At 45.9% G+C, this 27,926-nt stretch overlaps 1 protein-coding gene and 1 long non-coding RNA gene across 2 annotated transcripts; one reads left to right on the top strand and one right to left on the bottom strand.

The window, feature by feature from the left end:
• The first annotated feature begins 125 nt into the window (after positions 1-125).
• LOC119932311 lies at positions 126-14,343 on the top strand. Its single transcript, XR_005452301.1, has 4 exons — positions 126-201; positions 3,803-3,845; positions 4,541-4,689; positions 14,204-14,343. It is a non-coding gene; the product is annotated as an uncharacterized LOC119932311 (long non-coding RNA).
• Positions 189-17,909, bottom strand: LOC119932310. Its single transcript, XM_038751426.1, has 10 exons — positions 17,754-17,909; positions 17,532-17,571; positions 12,392-15,130; positions 8,897-10,450; positions 5,023-5,088; positions 4,527-4,627; positions 3,125-3,189; positions 2,462-2,646; positions 1,855-2,007; positions 189-1,352 (listed from the first exon to the last, which is right to left on the bottom strand). Exons 1-10 carry the CDS (start codon positions 17,865-17,867, stop codon positions 1,009-1,011), a joined length of 5,361 nt encoding a protein of 1,786 aa, XP_038607354.1. The 5' UTR covers positions 17,868-17,909; the 3' UTR covers positions 189-1,008.
• Between the last annotated feature and the right edge of the window lie 10,017 nt (positions 17,910-27,926).

The following is a 27,926-nucleotide window of genomic DNA, read 5'->3' as shown; positions in this document are numbered from 1 at the left end:
TATATACCATGGTACAGAACATGGAACCTGTGGTGACATCACACAATGCTCTATATGTGGGTGCGGGGTACCAGGATGAGATTGGACAGCATGGAAGGGACGAACAGGCATCCTCAACTCAAACACCCCAAAGTCTGAAGCCGGTCCCCAAAGAAGTGGCACATACAGCCTGGGCCAGAGCAGAGCTTAGAACAAAGATGGGTCAGTTTTACGAGAGAAATCTGCTTTATTTTATTTGGAGTCAATAATAAAGGGAACTTGCCCCACAGGGGAACCACTTCTAGAAACTGAGTTTTGCCCTGTCAGATACAACTGCTTAAAAAACACCTGCATCCCAGGAGTGAGGGAGAGGGACAGTCAGGCACATTTGCCCCTGAGAATAACTTAAGTGATCCACCGATCCATCCCCAACCTGCCTAGGTGAGGAAAAGTGAAGCAATCTTAACTGAAACTTACAGCAACCCCCACCCAAGGGAATTAGAAGCATTAGCTTTTCTCCTACCCAGGAAGGGGAGGGGAAAGAGAAAGAAGAAAGAGAGAGATGCACAACAGAAATTTCAACTTGGTATGGGAGAGATTGAGTAGCCATTGCTTGGTGATAGAGTTTACTCACGTGTGAGAAATGAGAAGTAATTCCACCAGCCTCCCTCCATGTTTAAAAACAAGGTTGCCGTATACAGAAGCAGCTACATCCCTTTTCCCCGATTCCACCCAGGACCCATATTTGTGTGGCACAGGGCCAGCTTCTTGGTCAATTGGATTGCACACATGGTTATTATAACACAAGATCCTTGTCTACACCACTTCCCTTGCTCCAGCCAGAATCTTGAGCAAAGAACCAGGGCAGCCCCTCAGAGGGAAAGCAGGAGCATGGCTAGAACCAGGGTTATTCCCGCCCCAGTTCAGCAATGAAGGAGAGCAGGACTAACCGTCCATGCCAGAGAATGCTGCATCTCATCTGTAACAGGGGTGGCATCTTACTGCCAATAGAGATACCTCCATCCCCTGTTACAGGCACTGGGATCTTTCCACAGACACATGAAAGCCTTCACTTGGATAGGCTCTCTGTGCCAACGACCAGTCTGAAACTTTAGCTCGGAGCTTGGGCTGGTAGGGGCTGAAAGCTGGATGTCCACTGAGCAGTCTCAGGTCAATAGAAGGTTCTGCCTGGGCCAGTGGTGTTGGAGGTGCGTTCTCAGATGTGGCCACCTCTTCCTGGAGACTCAAGACACCGCCCTTAGCTCTGGCTTTAGTTAACAGCCATAGAATCCCTATGATCAGCATCAACAGGATGGCAGTGAACACAACAGCACCTACTACAACATCCAAGTAGCTGAAGAGAAATCTGACCCCTGAAAGAAATAAAGAAAATTAGTTTTGTGGCATAGTGTTCCCTTTCCACAACAGTCCACCCCTCGGTTTCTCAAACCAAAAACCCATTTTTACAACAAAAGAGAAACTAAGTTCTATGAAGGGTTTTGCCTTCTCATCCTGGCAAAACTGAAACCAAGTATGGCTTTGGTGGTGTCTAAGAGCAGGGAGGAAATCTTTTGTGGAGGAGGGCTGGCTAGTAGCATCGGAAATACCAACAACTTAAAGGAGAGACCTTTGTGATTTTGTGCCAAAGGAATGACTGCAATAATGGGTTAGTCACTCCTCATTCAGTACCACAACCCATGTGGCCAACACAGTTATCTTGTTCAAGCTACTCTGCTTCACCCAAAGTGTTGTCCAGACAAATCCAGGAGGATATTCTGAATCAGTGTTAGAAGAAATTGAATCCATTAGGTCATGGGAAGACCTCTGCAACCCCAATATAATGGTCTTCTGAGGGAAAAGGCAGTTGGGAAATACCTGATTGTGGGGCATAGACGCATAAGGTGCCAGTCTGCAGAGGAGAATAGTCTTCAAACTCTTCTTTGCAGCGACATAAGTAAGTGCCAACTCCATTCAAGCATTCAGCCTCATTGCCACATATCTCTAAACCAATCTTGCATTCGTTCACATCTGAGAGAGAGGATGCACGTGGGTGAGTGTGTGGAAAAGGAGAATGGCTTAGGCGGCAGAACACAAGCCTGGGAGTCAGAAAGACCTGGACTCTAATCCCTGTTCTACCACTTGTCTGCTGTGTGACCTCGGGGTAGTCACTTCACTTCCTCAGTGACCTCATCTGTAAAATGGGGATTAAGACTGTGAGCCCCATGTGGGACAGGGACTGTGCCCAACCTGAATGGCTTGTATCCACCCTAGCACTAGGGAGGGAGAGGAAGAGGAGGAGGAGAGGGAGAGGAGGAGGAGAGGGAGAGGAGGAGGAGAGGGAGAGGAGGAGGAGAGGGAGAGGAGGAGAGGGAGCACAAGGTTTAAAATGAAGGGTAAGAGTGGACTTGCAACTACCCTACCATTGTGTTAGATGAATCCCACCACTTCAGAGAAGAGTAAACTGTCAGAATAAAGTCTGTACCTTCAACGGTGAGGGACCTCAGCTTTAGTCGAGTCCCTACTGAGTGGCCAATGAGCACCTTCAGTTGAGCATGTAGACCATGGCCAGCCAGCACATGTAATTGGGAAAGCAGAGAGTCGGACCTGTTCCTCTCCCCAGCTCTTAGGTGCAGCCAGAATGTGAGGGAGACATTGGCAGCATCTCTTCTGTTTGCATTTGGGCAGAGATGAGAGGAGGAGGAAGAAAGGTAGAGAACTACTTCAGATTTAAGCTACATTTTAAACTGAAAGAGTTCAGGAGGGATGTGTATTATTCTGGGACCCAAAGCCCCCCAAATCACTGTATTTCTCTTTGAGTCTCCCCTCCACCCCCCCAGACTGTGTTGACAGAATTGTATATTGGACTATTTAACCATGCAAAGAGAAAATTAGAGTTTTAGTGACCCATATAAGTCATTACTCAGAAATGCAGACTATCCACATTGCCAGCTCAGGCCCAGGGCATTCTTCCTAGCAACGATCTCACTCCACCCCCAGAAAAAAAGTTTATGCCAAGCTTAGAGCCCTGGTTTCAGAAGTATGTTCCTTCGTGATATATAAAAAGCTAATCTGTGATTAAAATTCTCATTTGCCTCAGAAAAGAAAAATGTAATGAGTGATAGCTGAACTGAGAACATATGCACACCTTTTAATCTCCATTAGTTTCATCTCATCAACTTTGTGAGACAGAAACTTCAGGTTCTCGGAGATCTAGAAAGAGAAGTGTTACTACAGACGTTGAATTTTATGCATCTTTGCATTTCTACAGTTATTGGTGTTCCTTCCTTAAAAATTGCTAGAGATACAGTCCTGCCATTGTCACATTCAAAGGTTCAAGACACCAGTGACTTTGCCCTTTTGACTTCTACTATGAACTTCTCACCACCAGTAGCAACATTAGAAGTATTTGCTACTGCTTGTCTCTGCAAAAGTGGTCCACTAAATTCATCTTCAGAGGGAAAGTTGATCATATTGAGATTAAAGTCAAAGTGGGATTAAATGCACAAGCCGCCTAGCTCCAGATTTTCCCCTCTCCTTAAAGAGCTGTATTCTGGTTTAGTTTTGGAACTTCCAGACTGGTTTTGTGAAGGAGGGGAGAAAAGGCTGAAGGAAGACACTGTTTTCTCCTCAATCTACTAGAATACACTGCTCTTTTACTGTTGGGTTATATCAACTGCCTATCTGATGGGGGGGGCAGATTGATTTTGGAGGCCAGAATATCAACAAGTGCCACCTCCTTCCCCCCATTTACTAGAGATCAAGACTGGTCCAGAAGAATGAGTGCAAGGAGAAACACACCTTTGTTATTTTTTTTTTTTTTTAGAGAGCCAGAAAAGTGTACCTGTGACCCAGAAGGAATGGAAAAGGTACTTTCCCCACATCCTCCCTAGTCTGTAACTCCCTCCCCCTCCATATATGCCAGATCACCAGTCTCTTTCCACCTTCAAATCTTTATTAAAGGTCACATCTCCTCCTAGAGACCTTCCTTAATTTAACTCTTCCCTGGTTCGCTTTCCCTTCTGCATCATCCATGCACTTTGATCTGTGACCTTTGGATATTTGATATTTGCCCCACCCCCAAAGCACTTTTGTACCTATCCTTAAATTATATTAAATTAAATAATTTATTTATACTAATGCCTGTCTCCTCCTTTAGACTAAGCTTGTTAAGGGTAGGGAACATGTCCACTAATTCTGTTATATTCTACTCAGTGTTGAGTACAGTGCTCTGCATATAGGAAGCACTCAAATACCACTGATTGACTAACAACATCTTGATAAGAGCTAAAACAAAAATAAATCCTATTTATTGAGTGCTTACTCAGTGCAGAGCACTGTACTAAGCACTTGGGAGAGTGTAATTCAATAGATTTAGCAGGCACATTCCCAACGCACAATGAGCTTACAATCTAGAAAGGGGGACAGACAATATAAGTTACTGATATGTACTTAGGTGTCATATTTTACCAAGTTAATTGAGGAAAGTGCTTGAGAGCTTGTAGACAAGGGAAATCCCCAGCTTGCCTGAACACCTCTTTTTCTCTTACCTCCTGCTTTATAGATTCCACCAGAGATTTCTCCACTCCAGACTCACCCACTGGCAACTGTGCTTGGTGTTCCAGTTCAACAACAACTTCAAACAAGACATCTACCAGGAATGAGGCCAGAATCAAGAATTAATGCACAAATCTATGTTAATCTTCAGACCCAGTATCTTTAGCACAGCAAAGTTTATTTGAATACATTTCCACCCCAAAACGTTTAAAAAGTTGGACCCTAATTATAATCAAGAAATTGCAGACAGATGGGTGCTTGGCCCAAATAAGTTTTAGGAGGCACAAGGTAGTGGGAAAAGTTGAAAATGTTGTAGAGGGGGTAGAAAAATTGGGAGCTACAAGTTTAGATTCACTTAAAGCTTGTGTTGACAGGAATTAGACAACAGTGAGCATTGGCATTATTCTGGGCCAATCACATTTCAGGGGGTTTAATCATGTTGAGACATTGAAGCCAGAGTATTTTTCCCCTTTTGTGAAAGCACTTTACCTCCAGGATTGTGTGGCGACTCTAAGACGGAGGCATTCCCAAGATCTGGGAAGAGAGTTACTGCAGCTGTGTTGGGTGGAAGGAGAAAGAAGACAGGAAAATTGACTCTGCATATTCTTTCTAGCAGCAGAGGAACAGTAGCCTTTTTTAAACAAATCTGGCTTCTACATTATGATCCGTTTAAGTGGTGGATTCGCCGTGCTCTGTGGGATCATTCTTGTTGCCTTTTTCTCCCTCCCAATCTGTTCCTTCCCCTTCTCTTCACCCCCGCAACACTCAACAACATTTTAAAAAATTTCCTTAATATGTCAGGCACAAAGATTTCATTAAAGTTCTTGACAAGAGCACTGAGGCTCCAAAACCTACTGGATATTACGCATAGCCGATGCCAACACTGAAGAACTTGTGCAAGGGCAGAGTAAGGGCATAAACAGACTTGTTTTACTGCATACAGTAACTACAGCCCAGAGTTTGAATGACAAAAACTGGCCAGAAGGTCAGGATCTTAGAGCCTGTGACAAAAGATGTGGCCCGAGGCTGGCTAAAGGCACATTTCCCAGCTCTCCTTTCCACCAAGTGCTTAGTACAGTGCTCTGCACTCAGTAAGTGCTCCATAAACACAATTGATTGACCCCTCCTGATCAAAGATCCCTTTTCCTAGATTTTCCCCCCAGATTTCCTCTGGCTTTGACGCTCTTAAGAAAAGCTGACATTTCCTAAGCTACCCTTTGAGCTCTCTGGTTTGGTTGACTAGCAAAAGAGCCCAAAGGCCCTGCTGTTCCCATAAAAGGTTCCTATTATAGCCTAATTATACCAGCAAAGTAATTAGCTCCGTATGACCAGTTCCAGCCTGTAAGAGGTACAGTGGGGTTTGTGGTCAGCCAGACTCCCATAATCATCTTCCAGCAGCCCTGAAGTTACATAACCAACGGTAGTCACTGTTCAAATCCCGTCGCAGGAGAGTCAACAGATTTGGAGGTGGTACTGAGATACTGTTGTAGACTACAAACTAGTGCAGTCCTGTAGGCTGGGAGATCCTTGTGGGTATATCATCATCATCATCAATCGTATTTATTGAGTGCTTACTGTGTGCAGAGCACTGTACTAAGCGCTTGGGAAGTACAAGTTGGCAACATATAGAGACAGCCCCTACCCAACAGTGGGCTCACAGTCTAAAAATATGGGTATATGGGTATAATCTAAAAACTCTGTTGTACTGTGCTTTCTCCCCTCTTCCCCACCCACCCCTGAGGGCTGAGTACAGTGCTCTGCACACAGTAGAGGAAGCAGCATAGCCTAATGGGAAGAGCATGAACCTGGGAAGCAGAGGACCTGGGTTCTAATCCCTGCCCCGCCTCTTGCCTGCTATGTGGGCTTGGGCAAGCCACTTAACTTCTCTGTGCCACAGTTACCTCATCTGTAAAATGCTGATTAAAACGGTTGGTCCCACGTGGGACATGGACGTTGTCCAACCTGATTAGCTTGTGCCTACTCTAACGTTTAGTACAATGACTGGTAGTAAGTGCTTAACAAATACTACATGCACACACACACACACAATAAAAAAAAAAAAACACCAAAAACCAAAACCCTCTAAATAACATTGATTGTTCCTATATGACGAATACCTGAACTGATGATTGACCCAGTGTTAGGAAATAGTCATTTTGGAGGCTTTCCTCTTCCATCCCCCCACTTTCACTCATTCAATCATATTTATTGAGCACTTACTGTGTGCAGAGCACTGTCCTAGGTGTTTGGGAAGTACAAGTTGGCAACATATAGAGACAGTCCCTACCCAACAATGGGCTCACAGTCTACAGAGAGGGGAGACAGACAACAAAACAAAACATGTGGACAAGTGTCAAGCCATCAGAATAAATAGAAGTAAAGCTAAATGCACATCATTAACAAAATATAGAATAGTAAATATGTACAAGTAAAATAGAATAATAAATCTGTACAAACATATATACAGGTGCTGTGGGGAGGGGAAGAGGAAATCAATCGCATTTATTGAGCGCTTACTGTGTGCAGAGCACTGTACTAAGCGCTTGGGAAGTACAAGTTGTCAACATATAGAGACGATCCCTATGCAACAGTGGGCTCACAGTCTGAGAAGGCCTTCTGGAGGAGGTGAGCTCTCAGTAGCAGAGCTTCACCAAGACTGCAGCTTCCAAATGCTGAGAAAAAGAAAATCAGAAAACTCAAGGTGTAGGTAACTAGGTCACTCTAAAAAAGGAATCGAATTCTAGTCCTACCATCCCCACATTTCTCTATGTGCTGGAGAGTTTTTGGCTGGATTAGGCCAGATCTTTGTCTTAAAGCCACTAAGGAAAATGAAACCAGGAAAATCCTTAGGGGGCACTCAAAGGGAGTAAGGAAGACCTGGTATTCTTAAATTGGAGATGGGAAATGCACCTGAGGCCTGGAAAAGAGGAGAACTCATTTTCTCTCACGACTTTGAACTATCATCTCTATATGGATGGCTCCCAAATTTCCCTCTCTGCAGAAATGGATTTCCTCCTCCCATCAGGACATCCCTACTTGGATGCCTCAAACTTAAATCCAAAACAGAGCTCCTTGCTTTCCCATCCATATCATCTCCCCATCACTGTAGACACCATCAATCCTTCCTATTTCACAAACCCATAACCCTGATATTATCCTCAACTAATCTCTTTAGTCAACCCACTGTCACCAAATCCTGTATACCTGTTCTACCTTCCCTAGAGCCTGCCTCTTTCCCCCATTCATTCATATTTATTGAGTGCTTACTGTGTGCACAGCACTGTACTAAGCACTTGGGAAGTACAAGTCGGCAACATATAGGGACGGTTCCTACCTAACAACGGGCTCACAGTCTAGAAGGGGATCTATCCAAACTGCTATCACACTGGTCCAAGTACTTGTATCCCATATCTTTTTTATGGTATTTAAGCTCTTACCATGTACCACACACTGCACTAAGTGCTGAGATAGATACATGATAATCAGGTTGGACACAGTTCATGTCCCTCATGGGGCCCACAGTCTTAATCCCCATTTTACAGAAGTAGAAGGTCCATGCTGTATTCACTAGGCCATGTCGCTTCTCCGACTTTATCAACTTTATTAACTTTCTCCGTCACCCTGTCTCCAGTCTTTCCCCTCTCTAGTCCTTACTTGACTCTGGGGCCCAGATTAAAAAGAGTTCTTCACATCTGTCCACTCAAAAAAAAAAAGTCTCTAGTGGCTGCTCATTCATCTCCACATGGAATAGAACTCCTTACCATGAGCTTTAAAAAAACTCGAGCTCTCCCCCTCCATATAGCCCCTTACCCTGCACATTTCATTCTAACACCAACCCACTTATCCTACCTCAGTCATCTTTGACCCCCTTACTCCACAGCCTCCTGCCCCCCTCTTCAAATCGCTACTAAAAATTGTATTTCATCCTTCCCTGACAAACTTCCCAGTTTTCCCCACCCTATTCACCCTCCCCTCTGCTTCATCTACACCTTTGGTCCCATGCCCCTTATGCACTTTGTTACTCCCACCACCCCCACCACTTATGAACACATCCTCATAATACTCTGCCACTCCCCTATCTGTATTTGAATGACTCTTTCCCCAACTAGATTGTAAGCTCCTTTGAGGAACATGGATCATTTCTATCAACTATTGTATTATTCTCTTCAAGTGCTTTTTACAGTGCTCTGCACCCAGTAAGTGCTCAATAAATACCATTGATGGGTGGCCATGGGGTGGGGATGAGGGAGAAAGAATGCTACAGATCCATCCACTCCTTTAGGCCCAATTCATTCAATAGTATTTTTTGAGAGTTCCCATCAACCACTAGAAATAAAGCCAGACCCCAGTTTGTTTACTGTACCTGTATGTCCTGGAAAATGATTAGGAGCCACATTCTTCACCCCCACACCAGGGGAGGGAGAGATCTTAGATTTGGGGCCCAGGCCGGCTTCAGGTTGGGGTGTTGTAGAAACAGCCTGGAGGGTACTAACAGACATTCCTGAAGGGAGATCATTTGTGATCAGATCGGTCCTAGTGGTTTCCAGATCCAAGAGCTCCACATGAAGACACTGGATGCTTCCCAGTGTGCCAGATGGCTGAACACCTGATCCATCTTCTCTTTCTCCTCTGGGACTAGGTTGGGCAGTATGGCTTCCATCGTCAGGGGCTTTGCCATTGCCTGAATCTTGTCCAGTCGTCAAGGTCAGGGGCAGCTGTTTCTCTTCAACATCAGTAAGGGGGCCAGTCACCCACTCAGCTGCCCCAGAGCTTGTTGGTGGGATCTTTTCCCCTTTTGAGAGCACTCCGCTGCTGGAAACTTGGGAGGAATGAACTCTTAGCCCTTCTGAGAGGTCCCCTGGTGCCACAGTGGATGAGGATGAATAAAGGACAGAAGTCCTAGTTAGAGCAAGTCTCCTAGTCAACCCTCGCTCTCCTGCCTCTACAGTCCTCAAAGCAGATTCAGGCCCACCCATTTGTTGTGTTAGTCTCACCTGGGTGCCCGCTCTGGGAATACCTTCAGGCTTTGGGATCTGAAGGGAGAGCAGATCGGTTAGAGAAAGGGTCTTGGAAGGATGTCCTGGGAAGGGTAGAGTCACGCCAGGATCGACAGCTTCTCTCCCAGCGGGAAATGCTGGAGAACGATTTGAGGCTGGGATGCTCATTAGGGTCATAGAGTCTTCACCTCCAGAATGCTTTTCACTTTCTGTTGGCTTCAACAAGCTTTGGGCCATTGGGCTTTGCTCCTTTAAGGCCAGCCCCTGAGGCCGCAGAGGACGGAGGCGGCGTAGAGCACCTTCATCATCCAGGATGCCATCGCTCCCGGGCACCCACAATTCCTCCTTGTCATTCAGCTTGGGCAACTCTTTTACCAGTTGGTTTCTGTGGCTCAGCCCATCATTTCTCCACATCAGGGTGTTCGCAGGCTGCTGCCACCCAGCTAGTTTAGCACGAGTCCTCGCATAATCAAGGTCGGCATGAGAGACAGAGGCACGTCTAGGAGCTTCTTCTGCCCCCGGATCTGTGAACACATAATACCGTGCACGGAAGTACCGGCTGGCATGGCCGAAGGAGGAGCCCATGGAGAAGAGTAGGATGTGGACAGCCCAAGCCTGGGAAGCGAATGTCAGAGTGCCCTGAGTCTCACAGGCACAGACAGCTTTCCTCTCCACACTCGAAAAGACACCCTGAAACACCAGAATGTCCTGATTCTCCCCACAGCTCTCAGGCACCCCAAACCCTTTGACATATACTATGATGTGCTTCCCAGGACCTGCCCAGATGGTCCAGTTGCACCAGATATTGGCTTGAAGGTGGTTGAGACTCCCAGTCAGGGAAAATTCTCCAAATGCGTCCGGGAAAACCACGTGGCAACTTCTCACAGGGAGAACTTTAAAGAACCCAGCTTGCTGCACCTCTGGAGAGAAGCGGATAGAGGGGGGATTGGGGGGAAGGAGAGTGAGAGAGAGGAGAGAGACAGACAGACACATCAGTCTAGAAGAAGGAAGAAGTTACAAAAGACTTGATAGTGATTTTCATTTCAGGGGCCCACCCAGACCTTGCTTTACTCAAGGTGGGCACTTTAAACACATTTCCTCTAGTTTAGGACGCTGCTTCTCTATCTCTGGTGAGAGAACCACAGCAGTCCAGTACAAATGATTGGGGTTTGTGGTTAGTATGCCAGACCCTGCCAGGCAACATTCCACATCCGAACCCTTAAACCGGAACTGGGAAGAAGTTCTGGGAACAGGGCTCCTCACTAATCCCCAGTTAGCCCTAATTCCACCTCTGTCACACCCCAAAGGCACCCGTGACAGCTCTATCAGTAAGCAGGGTTGGGGGAAAACTCAGCCTGGACACAGCTGTTGTACTTAAACTTGGTCCTTGTCTGCTATACCACCATCAGTGGATCTGTTCCTCGCCTCTCATGACACTATGTATGATGGGAAAGGAGTAGATTGGAAAGAAAGATAATTCAGGCATTATTTTAGTACTCAGTAATAGAGAGAATTGTCTCAGGACCTCTCCAGAGTTTTTTTCCTTAAGATCAACTGTTATTTAAAAGGAACTTATTTAAAAGGATTTTATTTATTATTTATTTATTTTATTTTTATTATTTATTTATATTTTATTTTTTATTATTATTATGTTATTTAAAAGGATCAACTGTTATTTAAAATGTCAGGAGGGGCAGGATATCTTCTTCAGTTTAGGACTAAGCTGCAAATAGGGTAGAATAAGAAATGGATGGGGCAATGTTAGTTTACCTATTTTCCCCGGATAGTACAAGTTAAAAAAAAGTCTAGAGAATACAGGATTAGCAACTTTTAGACCAATATCTGTAGTAGGCCCTGTCATCTTGAGGCCACTGTGATGCTCTCAGGACTGTTCTCCCCACTGAGGCAGGTCATATCTGTATGATTCACCAGCCTTGGGAACCTCCCACAGGATAAAAAGGCAGCATAAAGTCTTGCAGGCCCACACTAGCCTACAGCAGCCCTTTGCTGTCTCTGGGATTAGGAATAAGAATAGGGACGGTATTAGCCTTCCCTAAATGTTTATCACATTCCCGCTTCCTGTGCCCACCAGAAGGCCAGAGTTCCCTCATACATTCACACAGGATAGCCCTGCTCTTTTACAGGCTGTAGCTTGGGAAAAAGCTTTGACGCTGCAGGAGGAGGTGCCACAGGCTATTATCTCTGGTTGTCTTAAAGGGCTAAAATTAATCCAACATCCCAGAAGCTGCCTCCACAAAGAAAATTGCTGGGCTGTAGGGAGCAGAGTCCTGGATAATTTCTTCACTGGACAGGAGGTGACAAGCTGTTGACACTGAGGCCAATTTGACCCCTAAGTGCCAGAGGGTGACAGGCAATTTTCACCTACATGAAAGCTGCTATTTCACACTGGGGGAAGCACTGGACTTGTAAGGAATTCAATGACTCATCCTGGTTTAGTCAGGCCGGACGTGGATTTTGATAAGCAGGTCAGGGCTGCCCCGGAATCAGGGCTAGCCTGGCCAAGATGGCCAGTTGACCTGGCCCTCGCCTCTAGCTCTTCCAGATGGGGTTTCCACCTCAGGCTGGATTGGGTTTAATGCAGATCCAGTAGTGCTCTGAGGCACTACATTCTAGAGTCTGAGGAGACTTGAATCCCACACCTTCTTCTCCCGGGCACCGAGAGGGAAGGGGAAAGTTCAGGACTTTGGGGTGGTATCCTGTTAGACTGCTTCTAGGGAGAGCAGAAATATTCAAAGTCCTAGTAATAATAATAACGATGATGGCATTAAGCACTTACTATGTGCAAAGCACTGTTCTAAGCGCTGAAGAAGAGACAGAGAAAGTAAAGGTGTCTCACTTACCTAAGTGGCTGGGAAGAGTTTCTGTTTCCAAAGGGATCGTATTTTCAGAGAGAACTGGCAACGGCACTGCAGCAAAGCACACAGCCTGATCCCCTTTGTGTCCCGGAGTGTGAGTGGAAAAGTTCAGCAGGCAGTCTCTCCACCCACATGCTTCCTGCACCATAGAGCTAGGGAACCTCAGAGTCCGCACTTGGGTCCCCTCACCACTCTGGATCTCAGCCTGTAGCCTGTTGGTCCCCAGATGGTTTCTCAACGATGCACCTCTAGGTTTGTGGTGGCTCTCTCCAATGTGGGCAGACAGAGGAGCCAAATTGGAGCAGGGCTCTGATCCTGAGCAGGGTTTGCTCAGTGGAGAGGTATCCGTGGTTCCTGAAAGGCTGAGTCCTGGAGCCAGCTGAGAAGCACTCTGTAATCCCTCATCAAGGCTCCCCATTCCTGATGGACCAAAGAAGAGGTTCCTTAAGCCAGCTCCAGGTTCATCCGGGGTACTTTCTGCTTCCTTGGGAATGGGTGTCAGAAAAAAAGTCTCATCCAGGATGTTTTGAGCAGCTGGGAGCAGAGGCCTCACTTCACTTACACTGAGAACTTTCTTTCCTACTGTAGTTATAGGGCAACTCGTTGGGAGGCAGGATATTAGCTTGGCTTCAGGCAGGCTTTCCATGGGAGCCGCCATTAAATTCTGGGATACGTGCTCCAGATCTGTTTTAAGAAGGCCTGGATGGAGACTGATGGGAAGTTCTGAAGCAGTCGAGGGCCCTCTTGGAACTGGGAAAGTTAGTTCAGACTCAGTCCCTCTTCTGGTCTCTACAGGACTATCTGGAAACTGAAATGACCACTCCCATCCCGTTTGGGAAGCTGGGGATGGAGGCACAAGGGACACATTAAATTCAGGGTAAGCAGTGGGAGTGACCAGAGGTCCCTCAGTTTTTACCCGCTCCTTGAGGCTGACTGACTGGGAGGGAACAGCCGTGCTTTGGGGAAGCCACTCAGTGTCTAGGTTTGTACCCTCCCCAAGGTAATGGGTGGGGATAGGCTTGATTTCTGCCATACTCTCTGGTTGGGTAGGAAGGTGGAAGGGTCTTGCCATACTTGGTAGGACAGACATCACGTCTGCTTCAGTTTCCCCTCCTCTGTGACTTGGGTGGAGCCATTCAGAGGGCATATCATAATCCAGGCTATCCCTAGAGCTGAAAGAAGGAAAAGATGGCTCAAGGCTGGCTGCAGATGTTCCCACAGTGGGGCTTATTGAGATTCTATGGCAACCTGTGTGTCGTTGAGATGTCTCCAATAAAGGTGTGGTGCCCAAAGTAGGATCCGTTTCAGTAGCTTGGGTAGATTCTCTCCAAATAAACATGTCAACAGCAGGACTTTTAACAGTTTCAAGAGCTGCAGAAGGCCCCAGAAGCAGGTCATCTGGAGAGGTCACATAATTAGCCATCTGAAGTGGAAGGCCTGTGGTGGCCAGGACTCTTGTCCCAGGAATACTGTAGAGTTCACTCTGGAGAGCCTCTGGAACTACACTGATCAAGGAGATGATGGGCAGAGAGCTCCCTGCTGATTCTCTGGGGAAATCACTCATTGATTCCTGGGTCTGTATATCCTCCACCTCCTCCCAGGGAGTGCCTCCCTGCGACTTGAAAAGGGTGGTTAGCATCTTCTCTTCTTCCCAGGATACTGCTCTTTCAGGAAGTCTTGCCCCCAGATAGTTAGTTGAAGCAAAGAAGCTCACAGGGCTAGGACGTATGTTCAGTGTCACACCTTTAGGAGGGGCCAATCCGTGTCCAACTACATTCTCTGGTCTTCCAATTTCAGGCAATTTGGACCAATCTCCCATCCCAGAGGACTCTATGGACCTCAGAAAATGAAGATTACTTAGCAAGGTGGTCTGTGACAATGCACCGGAACAAAGTGGCAGAACGCTTCTTCCTCTTTGCGCATTTTTCTCCCAAGCATTCAGGTTGGTTGTGGTCTCGCCAAACGTTTCAGAAGATTGTCCTTCCCCTAAGTGACACAGTGGCTGGGAAGCCAGAGAAGAAGTAGCTGTGTCAGCAACCTGGGATTTGGAGTGGAAAGCACCTGGCATGGTCAGAGATACACTCTGGGTAGTACCCCAGGCCTGGATTTCTTTAGCTTTTCCCCATGTTGATGCCAGCTCTGGAATGAGAAGAGGGGAGGCCTGAATATGGCTTCTTGAAGTTGGACCGGTGTGCAGGCTCAAAGAAGCCTGGGACCGATTACCAGCAGAATATGAGATCTCCTGCTCAGCAGTCCTTGGACCAGGTTTTCCTTGAAGTGGGACTTGAGATGCTTCACCTTCTTTTCCTGCAGTTGTAACACCAGGGTCTGGGAATATGAAATACTTTGCTTTAAAGCGCTGGGGCCTACGCTTCTGGTAGTAGTTCTTGGACAGTAAGACCACATGGACAGCTAATGCTTGAGTAGCAAAAACATGCACTTCCTTGTTCCAACAAGCGTAGACGATGGCATTTTCTACAACAGAGGCCACCCCTTGAAATACAATCTTATCTGTATTTTTCTCGCAGTCAGTGTTTCCTCCAAATCCCCGGATGTAAATAAGAATGTGGTTTCTGGGACCAGACCAGATGGTCCAATTGCACCAGATATTTTCAGGAAAATGGTGCCGGTATGCCGGAAGGGAGAATTCTCCCATCTTCCTCTTCAAGACCGTATGACAACGTCTCACAGGCATATACACTTCAGTCCAAGAGAGTCTCACCTCTGCAGGGGGTAGGGAAGAGGAGAGAAACAAAGAAAATCTGTAAGAAAGAGCTATAGTTGTAGTGCTAAAAGTAATTACTAAGTACTTTGAGTGTGCAGAGCAATGCATTAGCTCTGGTAAGAAGTCTGCAGAGGGAAGTTAGACACAGTCTTTGGCCCTTAAGGGGCTCACAATCTGATATTAAAGGGAAGGGCAGGGCAAAAGACACCATGGCCTAGTGGGAAAAGCTTGGGTCTGGGACCAAGGGGGTTGGTGATGATTTTGGTATTTGTTCAGCGCTTACTATGTGCAAAGCACTGTTCTAAGCGCTGGGGAGGTTACAAGGTGATCAGATCTGGAAAATGGGGATTAATGTGAGCCCCCCCGTGGGACAACCTGATCACCTTGTAACCTCCCCAGTGCTTAGAACAGTGCTTTGCACAAAGTAAGTGCTTAATAAATGCCATTATTATTATTATCATTATCAGGTTGTCCCACAGGGGGTTCACAGTCTTAATCCCCATTTTACAGATGAGGGAACTGAGGCACAGAGAAGTGAAGTGACTTGCCCAAAGTCACACAGCTGACAATTGGCGGAGCCGGGATTTGAACCCATGACCTCTGACTCCAAAGCCCATGCTCTTTCCACTGAGCCACACTGCTTCCGGGGATCTGGGTTCTAATTCCAGTTCTACTATTTGGTTTGCCCAAGCTCACATGGCAGGTATCTAACTACTCCCTGCCTCAGTTTCCCCATGTGTAAAGTGGGTATTAAATACCTATTCTCCCTCCCTCCTAGACTGGAAGCCCCAAGGGGGACAGGAACTGTCTGATCTGATTGTCTCCTCTATACCCCAGTGCTTACATAATACAAAAAAACCAGACAAGAACGATATCTAAAGCAGGAAGAGTCAGTGAACAGAAGCATGAGTTTCACTAGATTTCTTTTCTTTGTTTCTCAAGACAGAGATGCCAACCAATAGAGAATATTTGCTGTTTTTCTCTAGCCCTGTCCTCTGGGTGAGAACTTCTGGCATAGAGACGCAGCATGGCGTAGTGGCTAGAGCCCAGGCTTGGGAGTCAGAAGGACCTGGGTTCTAATCCTGGCTCCACCACATTTCTTCTCTGTGCCCTTAGGCAAGTCACTTGTCTTCCCTGTGCCTCAGTTACCTCATCCGTAAAACGGGGATAAGAGTGAATCCCATAGAGAAGCAGCATGGCTCAGTGGAAAGGGCATGGGCTTGGGCGTAAGAGATCATGGGTTCAAATTCCAACTCTGCCACTTGTCATTTGTGTGACTTTGGGCAAGTCACTTCTCTGTGCCTCGGTTACCTCATCTGCAAAATGGGGATTAAGACTGTGAGCCCCACGTGGGACAACCTGATCACCTTGTGACCTCCCCAGCGCTTAGAACAGTGCTTTCCACATAGTAAGCACTTAATAAATGCCATTATTATTATTATATGGGACAGGGACTGTGTCCAACCTGATTAACTTGTATCTACCCAGAGTTTAGAGTAGTGCTTGGCACATAGTAAGCACTTAAGAATAATTATTATTATTAAGCAGGAAGAACTACTTGAGTAACAAGAGGGCACAGGTAGGGCTCCAGAGCACTACCCTCTACAGCTAGGGCAAAGTATAATAATAATAGTAGCATTTGTTAAGCACTTACTATGTGGGAAGCACTGTTCTAAGTACTGGGGAGGATACAAGGTGATCAGGTTGTCCCACGTGGGGCTCACAGTCTTAATCCCCATTTTACAGATGAGGTAACAGGCACAGAGAAGTCACACAGCTGACAAGTGGCAGAGCCAGGATTAGAACCCATATCCTCTAACTCCCAAACCCGTGCTCTTTCCACTGAACCACACTGTTTCTAAAGCCCTCCTCCCACTACTAAGGAAAACAGAATACTTTCCTTTAGGGAATCCTTATTCCAAGAAGAGTCATAGACACCAAGTGGCCCTTATTTTAGCTAAGAACTAAACACATCAGAGAGAGTTTAGAGTCTTTGCAGGCCTGCTGCTCTTGGGTCCAGTTGCAGACCCAATCTGAGCAAGGGTTTCACAGATGGACAGCCAAGGAACAAGGGCCTGCCATCACTGGGAAGCAGTAAACACACTTATACACCCTTCCCCACTTCTGCCATTTGAGGGCTTCTCACAGAGGCACAGCACCTTATGTAATACATCCCCCCCAAAGGGAAAGAACAAGTCAGAGAGTGGAGAAGGATTCCCCCAGCAGATACAGACTGGAGTGAGAAAGGATTTCCAAACTGGAGGCTCCCCACACTCACAATCAGTGTCTCTGCAGCACGGATAAACAAACAATCTGGGGTGAAGACAAGTGAGAGTGGAAGAGGCAAAACAGCAAGCTCCCTAGGCAAAAGAGAAGAAGAGGGAAGAATAGTGTATTTACCAGGGCCCACAGGATGAACATCTCTCAGGAAGTGAGCTGTCTGCAGAAAACATAGAGTCAGTTAGTAATATTTATCAAACACTTAAGAAAAAAATATAATAAAATTAGAAGAGACACACCCTACCATTAAGAATCCACTATTCCCCCTATACTCCCTTATGCTTGGGAGCTACCCAAAGGACCTCATCGCTCACCTACAGACTAGAACCTAAAACCACTTACCACCTCCTCTTCATGTTGTCCAGTTAAAGAGTCAAGGCTTGGTTCAAGCAACCATGTAACCCTTATAGTTTCCAAAAACCAAAAGAAGCAAAGAAAGTGAAAGAGACCAGCCATAACACCCAGGAAATATTCCCCTTCAACAGCCCCTCACAACCCCAACCAGTTTCCTCAGAGACCCTTTTCTCACTCACTGCCTAGCAGAGCTTGGGCCCAGGTAATTAACAAATGCTGGGCCTGTCCCTCACCTGTACTCAATTGCCTGATTGGCCGCTTTCCGGGTGTAGTTTAATTTAGGAGTGTTGGATAGGGAGCACCAGGTTGAGGCTGGTTTCCTAACTTGGGCCTATTTTGCATTTTTATAGGTCATTGGGGTGTGAAGAACATCTAACTGCCTCTATGCCAGATTTGTTTCTCACCACTCCAAGCAAGAATAAAAAATAAATGATGAAATAATCCCAGGGCCTACCAAGTCCTGAGTCTCTGGAGTTTGTTTCAAGTTATTTGTTGGGCCTGTCTCAGTGAAACCTTTAAACTCCCACCCCTTTTTCCACTTGTGTGTAAACTCCCCTCTCTCGTCCCTCGGGTGTCACAGCCAGTGAAAGCTAGAACTGCCTTCCCTGGAGAAGTTGACCCAGGGACCCTGTGACCCCTACTCTGAGTCCTGAGAGGATCCCTCTACTCCATACTGTTAAAGTTTCCTCAAGAATTTCAGCTTCCACCTGCCTCTGGTCACATCTAGACTGTGAAATCTTTCTCTTGCAGGCTGGCTCAGGTTCGTGCTTGGCCTGGATTCTGAACAAAGGGAAAGTTTCTCTCCATCTTTTCCCTCAAACTTCTATTATTCCCGGGGCTCGGGAGCTTTGTCCCTGGAGGGTTTCCCGGGCAGAGTCCCTGCTGCCCTCTCCCACAGCCCAACAGGAGTGCATTTGTGGCATGAAGCAAGACTAATCTGGTTAACAGCCTGCAACTGATCTGCTTTTGCCTGGTTTCTCAAGAGGACGGTACACTGTCTTTGTTCCAGAGCACATGGTGGCCCTGGTGAAGAGTGTGGGACAAGGCAGAGGACTACCCGATCAACATAAATCTTTCCAAGAATGAGTAAAGGGAGGAAGAGTGGCATGTAAATTGTACAAATGTTGAGCTGTGGTGTGAAGTGAGAGAGGAACTGCTAGGGAAATCATCAGGTGAGAGGTTGTTTTATACTAATGAGGCAGCTTGGACGAAGCCTCAGAGGCAGGGTAGGGAGGCCCAAGTAAGGGGAGGGAAAACTAGGTGAGGGGAAGGTCTCAAGAAAGCAAATTGACTGAAGCAAAGGATGTGGACTGAGACAGAGTAGATGGGGAGAACAGATGGACAGGACAGAGCCAAATGCTGGAGAACTTGTATTGCTCCAGGGAATATTATGCCACCTTGGCCCCATTCAGAAACTCTACTGAACAGAAGTTTCCTGACTTCAAAACAGGTTGCAATGTTTTCCTACCTTTGGGGAGGAGTCCTATGTGTTTCAGGAAGAATTCTTAGATCTGTAATTTACAGTGCTCTGCACAAAGTAAGCACTCAATAAATATGATTGATTGATTAATTTAAAACTTTGGCTGCAAATTGAAAAGGTGTCAACACTGAACTGATCTTTATTGCCTTAAAGCATCAAATACGTCTAAGTGAGGGCAGGGCTCCTCTGGCTTCTAGGCTTCTCACTATTTAGTGCATGGGAGACTGTACTATTTTGGGAAAGATGGTTATTGTAATTCCATTTAAATGATCCTAGCTCCTTTGATTGATGATTCTGAATGAGCATTCACTAGCTGATACTGAATAGAAATAATTCACCGGGATATAAGCCTCAGCCCTATAAAGATCTCCTTAAACACCTAAGGAAGAGTAATTTGATCTTTCAATCTCAGCTCTAGGATCTTTTCTGAGGAAAGTAAAGTTGGGAAAAGCTTTCTTGGCTAGCAAAGAGCAGGGAGGAATTGGGTGCCTCTCCCCCACCTTCAAAGACTTATTGAAGGCACACTTCCTCTGAGAGGCCTTCCCTGACTAGCCCCTCTTTTCTTCTTCCCCCACTCCCTTTGCACTGCTCTGACCTGCTCTCTTTAGTCATCCCCCGTCCCAGCCCCACAGCTCTTATGCTGATATCTCTCTCCCTCTCTAGATTATAAGCTTGTTGTGTGGGCAGAGAATGAGTCTGTTTAATGTTATATTCAACCCATCTCTAAATCCGTTCGGTTCGATCTTCACAACATTGCTAAAATCTGCCCTGCCCTCTCCATCGAAACTGCTACGTCGTTAATCCAAGCACTTATCCTATCCCGCCTTGATTACTGTATGTGCCTTCCTTTGTCTACCCACTCCAGTCCACACTTCCCTCTGCCAGCCAGATCACTTTTCTGTAAAAATGTCTGGCCATGTTTCCCACTCCTCAAGAACATTCAGTTCTTGAGAAGCAGCCTGGCTCAGTGGAAAGAGCACGGGCTTTGGAGTCAGAGGTCATGGGTTCAAATCCTGGCTCCGTCACTTGTCAGCTGTGTGACTCTGGGCAAGTCACTTACCTTCTCTGTGCTTCAGTGACCTCATCTGTAAAACGGGGATTAAGACTGTGAGCCCCACGTGGGACAACCTGATCACCTTGTAACCTCCCCAGCGCTTAGAACAGTGCTTTGCACATAGTAAGCGCTTAATAAATGCCATCATTATTATTATTATTACTCTCCCAAGTGCTTAGTACAGTGCTCTGCACACAGTAAACACTCAATAAATATGATTGAACGAATGAATCATATGTAAGCCTTAGAACAGGTAGGGCTATCTTAAAATTCTGTGCTCATTTGTGGTGTAGTAGAGAAAAGGGGGAGTGGTGCTTGTCAGGATCTGGAGATGGTTACTAATAATGGTATTTGTTAAGCATTTACTATGTACCAGGCCTTGAACTAAGCACTGGGGTAGAAGATAATTAGATCCCACACGGGGCTTACAGTCTAAGTCGGAGGGAGAATTGGCATTGAATCCCCATTTTGCAGATGAGGGAACTGAGGCTCAAGGTCGCAGAGCAGGCAAGTTGCAGAACCCTGGTCCTCTGACTCCCAGGCTTGTGGTGTTTTCACTAGGCCAGCTCGCCGGCTCCCATACGGTCATTCTGTATATCCCCCACAATGTTCCTGCTGGTCCAGTGGAGAAGGAAGCAGCTGAGAAAGGCAGTGAACGATCAAGAGAAGCAGTGTGGCTCAGTGGAAAGAGCCCGGGCTTTGGAGTCAGAGGTCATGGGTTCAAATCCCGGCTCCACCACTTGTCAGCTGTGTGACTTTGGGCAAGTCACTTCTCTGTGCCTCAGTTACCTCATCTGTAAAATGGGGATGAAGACTGTGAGCCCCACATGGGACAACCTGATCACCTTGTAACCTCTCCAGCACTTAGAACAGTGCTTTGCACACAGTAAGTGCTTAATAAATACCGTTATTATTATTATTAACAAGGATGTTGACTTAGGACATATACCTCTTGTTCTACTTCCATGTTATTCACATACAATGACAGAACCAAGAACAGATCCATTCAAAAGATGAAGATTGTTGAATTAATGGACAATCAGTAGGCAGTATACATTCCTCAGCTTAACAAAGATCAGCTTAAGTCGGACATCATTGTGGTTTTTTTGTCTTTATTCCCCAGGGAGGATGGGTGATTAATCCAAGGGTCATCTCCTATGGGACTGTTACTGGGTAGATGGGCCCTCTCTGGGGACAGTTCTGGACACAAAATCCTTTCCTGATCACTACCAACTTGGGTGCAATTTTGTCCCCATTAAAGCTCTTTCCCAGAGAGTCCTTTCAGCCTGCACAAAGGGTCCATCCCACCCCAGAAATGCCCATTGAGTTGTTACAGACAGATACTATGATGGATAGGCTGTGACTGGCCAAAACATCTCTACATTTGGGGAATCCCCACCACGGGCTCACATTTTCAGAATCTTGCCAAGCCCTCCAGTATTAATTACCTCTCCACAGCCCACTGCCTGGGAGAAGAGGAGGGCCCAGCTGAGTCTGCGCCAAATAGCTGTCAAGGCGGGCAAGGGCACAAATTCCAGCTTCTCCACCTGTTCAGCTTTGGAAATTTGCCTTGGAGATGCTTTGAAATCAATCAATCAATCGCATTTATTGAGCGCTTACTGTGTGCAGAGCACTGTACTAAGCGCTTGGGAAGTACAAGTTGGCAACATATAGAGACAGTCCCTACCCAACAGTGGGCTCACAGTCTAGAAGGGGGAGACAGAGAACAAAACCAAACATATTAACAAAATAAAATAAATAGAATAGATATGTAAGCACTCTGGTAGGTACCGGGAATCAGGAGGGGAACAGCCCTGTCTAATATAGGGCTCACGGTCTTAATCCCCATTTTAGATTAGATTAATTAGATCTAATTAGATTAATTAGATTAGATTAATCCCATTGAAAGAAGCCCATGTGTAAAGCTGAATGGCTCTGTCAGTCATCAAATATTTCCTGAGTCCCCATAAGGTGCGCAGCACTGTTTTGGACACCCTTCTCTAGAAGGATTACCCCCAAGGGGGCACAAAATGCAGACTGTGGGCTGAATTGGGCCACTGATTGACACTACCAGGATCACCATTTGATTTCTACAAGCAGCCTCACTTCTACCCAGAGTGGCTGCTTTCTGGCTCCTAGTCTGCAGTGGGCACAGTCAATGATCCCCACCGATCGCAGCCCTCAGAGGGCATGAGCAGGGGCTCCTGAATGCATCCACCACAGGCAGGAGCTACTGTGGCACATCATCATCATCATCATCATCATCAATCGTATTTATTGAGCGCTTACTATGTGCAGAGCACTGTACTAAGCGCTTGGGAAGTACAAATTGGCAACATATAGAGACAGTCCCTACCCAACAGTGGGCTCAGACACACTTCTCTGCCTCATAAACCTCCCCCTTTCTCCTCCCCTGCCTTGCTCACACCCTGGCAATCCAGGAGGTGAGAAAAAGGTTTCGTGCAACCCACCGCGCCTTGGTAAGGTGGTATGACACTACTGGCCAAATTCATTCCTGGCCCCTGAACAGGACTCTTGGTTTTATTTCAAGTGCGTGACATCAGTGTTTAGCCTCCTGAACACTGTCCTGCTGGTCCAGGAGAACAGACACTGAAAAGCACAATTAACCACTTTCAGTCTGGAAAGGTTTCAAACTGGAGACAATGGGTTGGGGTGGGGTCTCTCTGGGTGGCTCCTTTTCCCTTGGTTCCTTTCTCAGTGCCTGCAGCAATATTGATTTATTCTGGCCAGGGGGGAAAAGATTTTGGAGGAAAAATTTACAAAAGGAGGAGGTTTTAGCCTGACACAGGTGAGTGTCTGTTCCAGGTAGAAAAGGAGACAGATTTAAAGTTGGGCATTCAATCAATAGTATTTATTGAGAACCTACTGTGTGTAGAGTATTGTAAAAATCAGTCAATCAATGAGAATACAATACAATAGAGTCTGTAGCACCACTCCCATCCACAAGGAATTTACGGTCTAGAGCAATAAATGTGAGGAGGGCTTCTTTTAAATGCATCCACAGCCTTCAGTGTGCACCTGCTGAATGAAAGGGGCTGGCCAGCAGTCATAATAATAATAATAATAATAATGGCATTTGTTAAGTGCTTACTATGTGCAAAGCACTGTTCTGAGTGCTGGGGGGGATACAATGTGATCAAGTTGTCCCACGTGGGGTTCACAGTCTTAATCCCCATTTTTACAGATGAGGTAACTGAAGATCAGAGAAGTTAAGTGACTTGCCCAAGGTCACACAGCAGACTTGTGGTGGAGCCAGGATTCGAACCCATGACCACTGACTCCAAAGCCCGTGCTCTTTCCACTGAGCCACACTGCTTGAATGCTTAGGGAATGAAACTTGATGTTATGTAGGTAAACCTAGTAGTTGTAGTTGGGGTAGATATTGAGCCCCTGCATTATGCCAAGCACTGGGGCCAATGCAAAATAAGCAAATCAGAAAAGAGGCTCACAATCTTGACGGAGGACAGATCCTTAGAAAGGAGAAATAGTTTATAGGTAGAGTGCAGACAATTGGAGCACTGAAAAAAAAAGCCTCAAAAGCTGGGGAATAGAAAGATACATAGAAAATTCACTGGAGGCAGCAGTACTGACTGTTTTACCCTACTCTAGGCACTGTTCTTGGTTTCCAACAACCCCAGCCTCTCCAGTGTCCAAAAGCTTCCAAAAGTAAGTATCGTGATTACACGTCCCTCAGCTCCTGGCCTCTGGCTGTTGTGGAGGTGGGATCTGGGCTCTCATGGGGGTTGAACTGTTCAGTGCCAGAAGAAGTCCATGCAAAGGCCAGAACAATCCACGACAGGGTAACTCCAGAGTTGTCATACGGTAGAAGGAATAGTATTTATTAAGGGCCTACTATGTGTGCAAAGCCCCCCAAAAATATGGGGAGGTTCCCACAGAAATTTTCAGGAAAACACTGTTAATCAATAATTAGGAGAGCAGCTGTGACCTTCACAAGGAAACCCTAAGATCATTTCCGCTGCACTTTTGACCTTTTCAACACTTACACTGTGGAGACCCCATAAATACTCATTAATGTTGACTGGACCAAGGCAGACTTTCTTAACAAACTTCCAACTTCACCCCTCTCTACTCCTAAACTTGCATCTGGGAGGGGGCCTCTTGGCCAAGTGGCCCTAAAGCTCCACTCCCGGTCTCACTATTCCCAGAGTACTCACAGAAGCAATTAAAAATGGGCAGCCTCCGCCTGCACGGAGACCGCGATTTCTAATCCGGTGTCTTTCTCTCCTCCTTCCTAACAATGAGAACTGCGTAGAGGTTAATAGCGTCCCAAAGGGTCCCAGGCTCATTGGAATTGGAAATAGGACCGACTGCTCTGCTTATCTCTCCCATCTCCCGAGGGGCAGGACATTATTTCTGGGTCCAGTTTTAAATGAGACTCGTGCTTCATGATTTAGCTTCCACCCTTTTCACAGTGGCTCCTGAAAATTGGCCCTTCCGTGCTGAAAAGCTTCAAATTCAAGTTCCTGAACTTCAGCTGAGAAAGCAGGCAAATTGCCTCAAGAGTGAACATTTAGGATGACAGCGTTTTGTCACTAGGCATGATTGCTTGGCACGAACTGAACAGCTTCTGAGGTAGGGAGTGGGAAGAGAGGCTTCTGCCTTAGTATCTTTATGCTTAGTCACAATAATTCCCCGCTGTTCTCAAATGACCCAGGTCCCTGCTCAAAACTGTTCATCTTGGTAATGACAATTATAGTATTTATTAAGTGCTTACTGTGTGCCAAGCACTATGCTAAGTGCTAGGGTAGATACAAGATCATCAGGTCCCACATAGGGCTCAAAGTCTAAGTGGGAGGGAGAACAGGTGTTGAATTTCCATTTTGCTGATGAAGGAACAGAAGCATAACCAAGTGAAGTGACTTGCCCAAGGTCACACAGTAGGCAAATGACAGTGATGGGCTGAGATTTCAGATCCTCTGACCCCCAGGCTGGTGCTCTTTCCCCTAGGCTATACTGCTTCTGCTGCAAAATGTGATTTCTACTTCAATCATCCACTTGAGCTGAGACCTAGGTGTGATTTCCTGGTCAGTGTGGCACCTATCCATTTTCTTTATAATAAGAATAATAATAATAATGGCATTTATTAAGCGCTTACTATGTGCAAAGCACTGTTCTAAGTGCTGGGGAGGTTAACAAGGTGATCAGGTTGTCCCACGGGGGGCTCACAGTCTTCATCCCCATTTTACAGATGAGGTAACTGAGGCACAGAGAAGTGAAGTGACTTGCCCAAAGTCACACAGCTGACAAGTGGTGGAGCCAGGATTTGAACCCATGACCTCTGACTCCAAAGCCCGGGCTCTTTCCACTGAGCCACGCTGCTTCTCCTTGGGATGGAGATTTCCTGGAATAGGCAGAAATGGCAGTGGTTAATGGGAAGTTTTATTGGCTGGGAATCTAATCCAAGCCTCCTGTGGGGCAGCTGAAAATTTCAGGGATAGGATTCATTAAAGTATCACTTACGCACTGAAAAAGATAGAATCAATCAATCAATCATATTTATTGAGCGCTTACTGTGTGCAGAGCACTGTACTAAGCGCTTGGGAAGTACAAGTCGGCAACATATAGACACAGTCCCTACCCAACAGTGGGCTCACAGTCTAAAAGGGGGAGACAGAGAACAAAACCAAACATACTAACAAAATAAAATAAATAGAATAGATATGTACAAGTAAAATAGAGTAATAGAGTAATAAATAAATAGAGTAATTTATTAAGCACGTACTGTCTGCAGAGCAAGCTACTAAGTGTTGAAGAAGGTTTCACGGGTGAGAGTTACACACAGGCCCCGGCGTTCGGAGGCTCACACTCTAAAACAGGGTGCGGCTTGTTTCCCCTCAGAGGGCCATGATACCAGCACCTAATTCTTAGTAGAGTTTAAATTCTTATATCTAGATCAATCAATCGTATTTATTGAGTGCTTACTGTGTGCAGAGCACTGTACTAAGCGCTTGGGAAGTACAAGTCGGCAACACATAGAGACAGTCCCTACCCAAGAATGACAGGGCCTTCTACTGGTTTGAGTCAACCCTTCAAAGCAGGGAAATGATAATGGACAATCTGGGCCTCTTAGAAAACGGGCCCCCAAAATGACAGCTGCTAAAAGCGAGGAGCCTTGGTCAGGAACTGCTTCCCGGTCTCCTGGGAGGCCATTCGGGTTCTTGGGAACAGACCAGTCACCACAACTTGGTTCTGGTTTGAAAAACGAATTGCTGCTGCAATACTCTCAAAGATGGAGGTGTGCTTTAGTGGATAGATTACAGCCTGGGAGTCAGGGGGACGTGGAATCTAATCCTGACTCCACCACATGTTTGCTGTGTGACCTTGGGCAAGTCACTTAACTTCTCTAGGCCTCGGTTACGTCATCTGTAAAATGGGGATTAAGAGCGTGCGCTCCATGTGGGACAGGGACTGTGTCCTGTCTGATTAACTTGTATTTACCCCAGTGCTTAGAACAGTGCCGGACACATAGTAAGCACTTAACAAGTACCATGATTATTATTATCACTGACTCCAGCATTGGAGGAAAAGTCTACATAGAAAAGATAGGACTGCAGAATCATCATCATCAATCGTATTTATTGAGCGCTTACTATGTGCAGAGCACTGTACTAAGCGCTTGGGAAGTACAAATTGGCAAACATATAGCGACAGTCCCTACCCAACAGTGGGCTCACAGTCTAAAATAGTATGGAAAATTCCATTCCAGCGTGACTGAACACCAGGTCTGGTGAAACATTTGGGCTTTTTTAAGATTCCTAAATAACTGTGTGTAAACATGTTCTCCACTTCCACTAAGATCAGTTCTATTTTGAAATATTTGCTGGCACCAAAATATTTTATCTTAGAAGAGGAGGTGTACATTTGGCTATAATACGTATCAAGATCAATGTTTTCTAAGTATATAAAATATTTCATTTGGACTACACTAGCCATGTATATGTACCTGTATATATGTATATATGTTTGTACATATTTATTACTCTATTTATTTGTTTATTTAACTTGTACATATCTATTCTATTTATTTTATTTTGTTAGTATGTTTGGTTTTGTTCTCTGTCTCCCCCTTTTAGACTGTGAGCCCACTGTTGGGTAGGGACTGTCTCTATATGTTGCCAGCTTGTACTTCCCAAGCGCTTAGTACAGTGCTCTGCACACAGTAAGCACTCAATAAATACGATTGATGATGATGATGATGATGATGTATACTTAATTATTTCAGTTTCCCGAAACCTGTAAACAATGGCTGTCTGTATTTCAGACTGAAAGAAAGGCAACACTTTTGCAGATTATTTTCCACAGATTGAGGAGTAGATCAGAAGACTACAAATTTGTTCTGGTGCTTACCCATGTTGTAACATTTTAAATTTCTGCAACAAGTGAAAGGATTAGCGATCATCTGGGTCTCCAAAAATGAAGATAATTCAATATTCAGACTGCGCTCTGACCAAAATTTGGGTTATTAGCCTGTTAGGGTGAGAAAGGCAGCTCAAGGTCACCTGGATCCAAACTGGACTTGGGGCCGGTATGAAACTAGTTCTTTGAAGCCTGTAGATTCCATTGGGAGAGAACTCTGCTTTGTTTA

Source organism: Tachyglossus aculeatus, chromosome 9 (genome assembly GCF_015852505.1).
Source record: "Tachyglossus aculeatus isolate mTacAcu1 chromosome 9, mTacAcu1.pri, whole genome shotgun sequence".
Taxonomy (NCBI): Eukaryota; Metazoa; Chordata; class Mammalia; order Monotremata; family Tachyglossidae; genus Tachyglossus; species Tachyglossus aculeatus.
The sequence above is the reverse complement of the archived record's forward strand: the minus strand, read 5'-3'. Positions and strand labels throughout refer to the sequence as shown.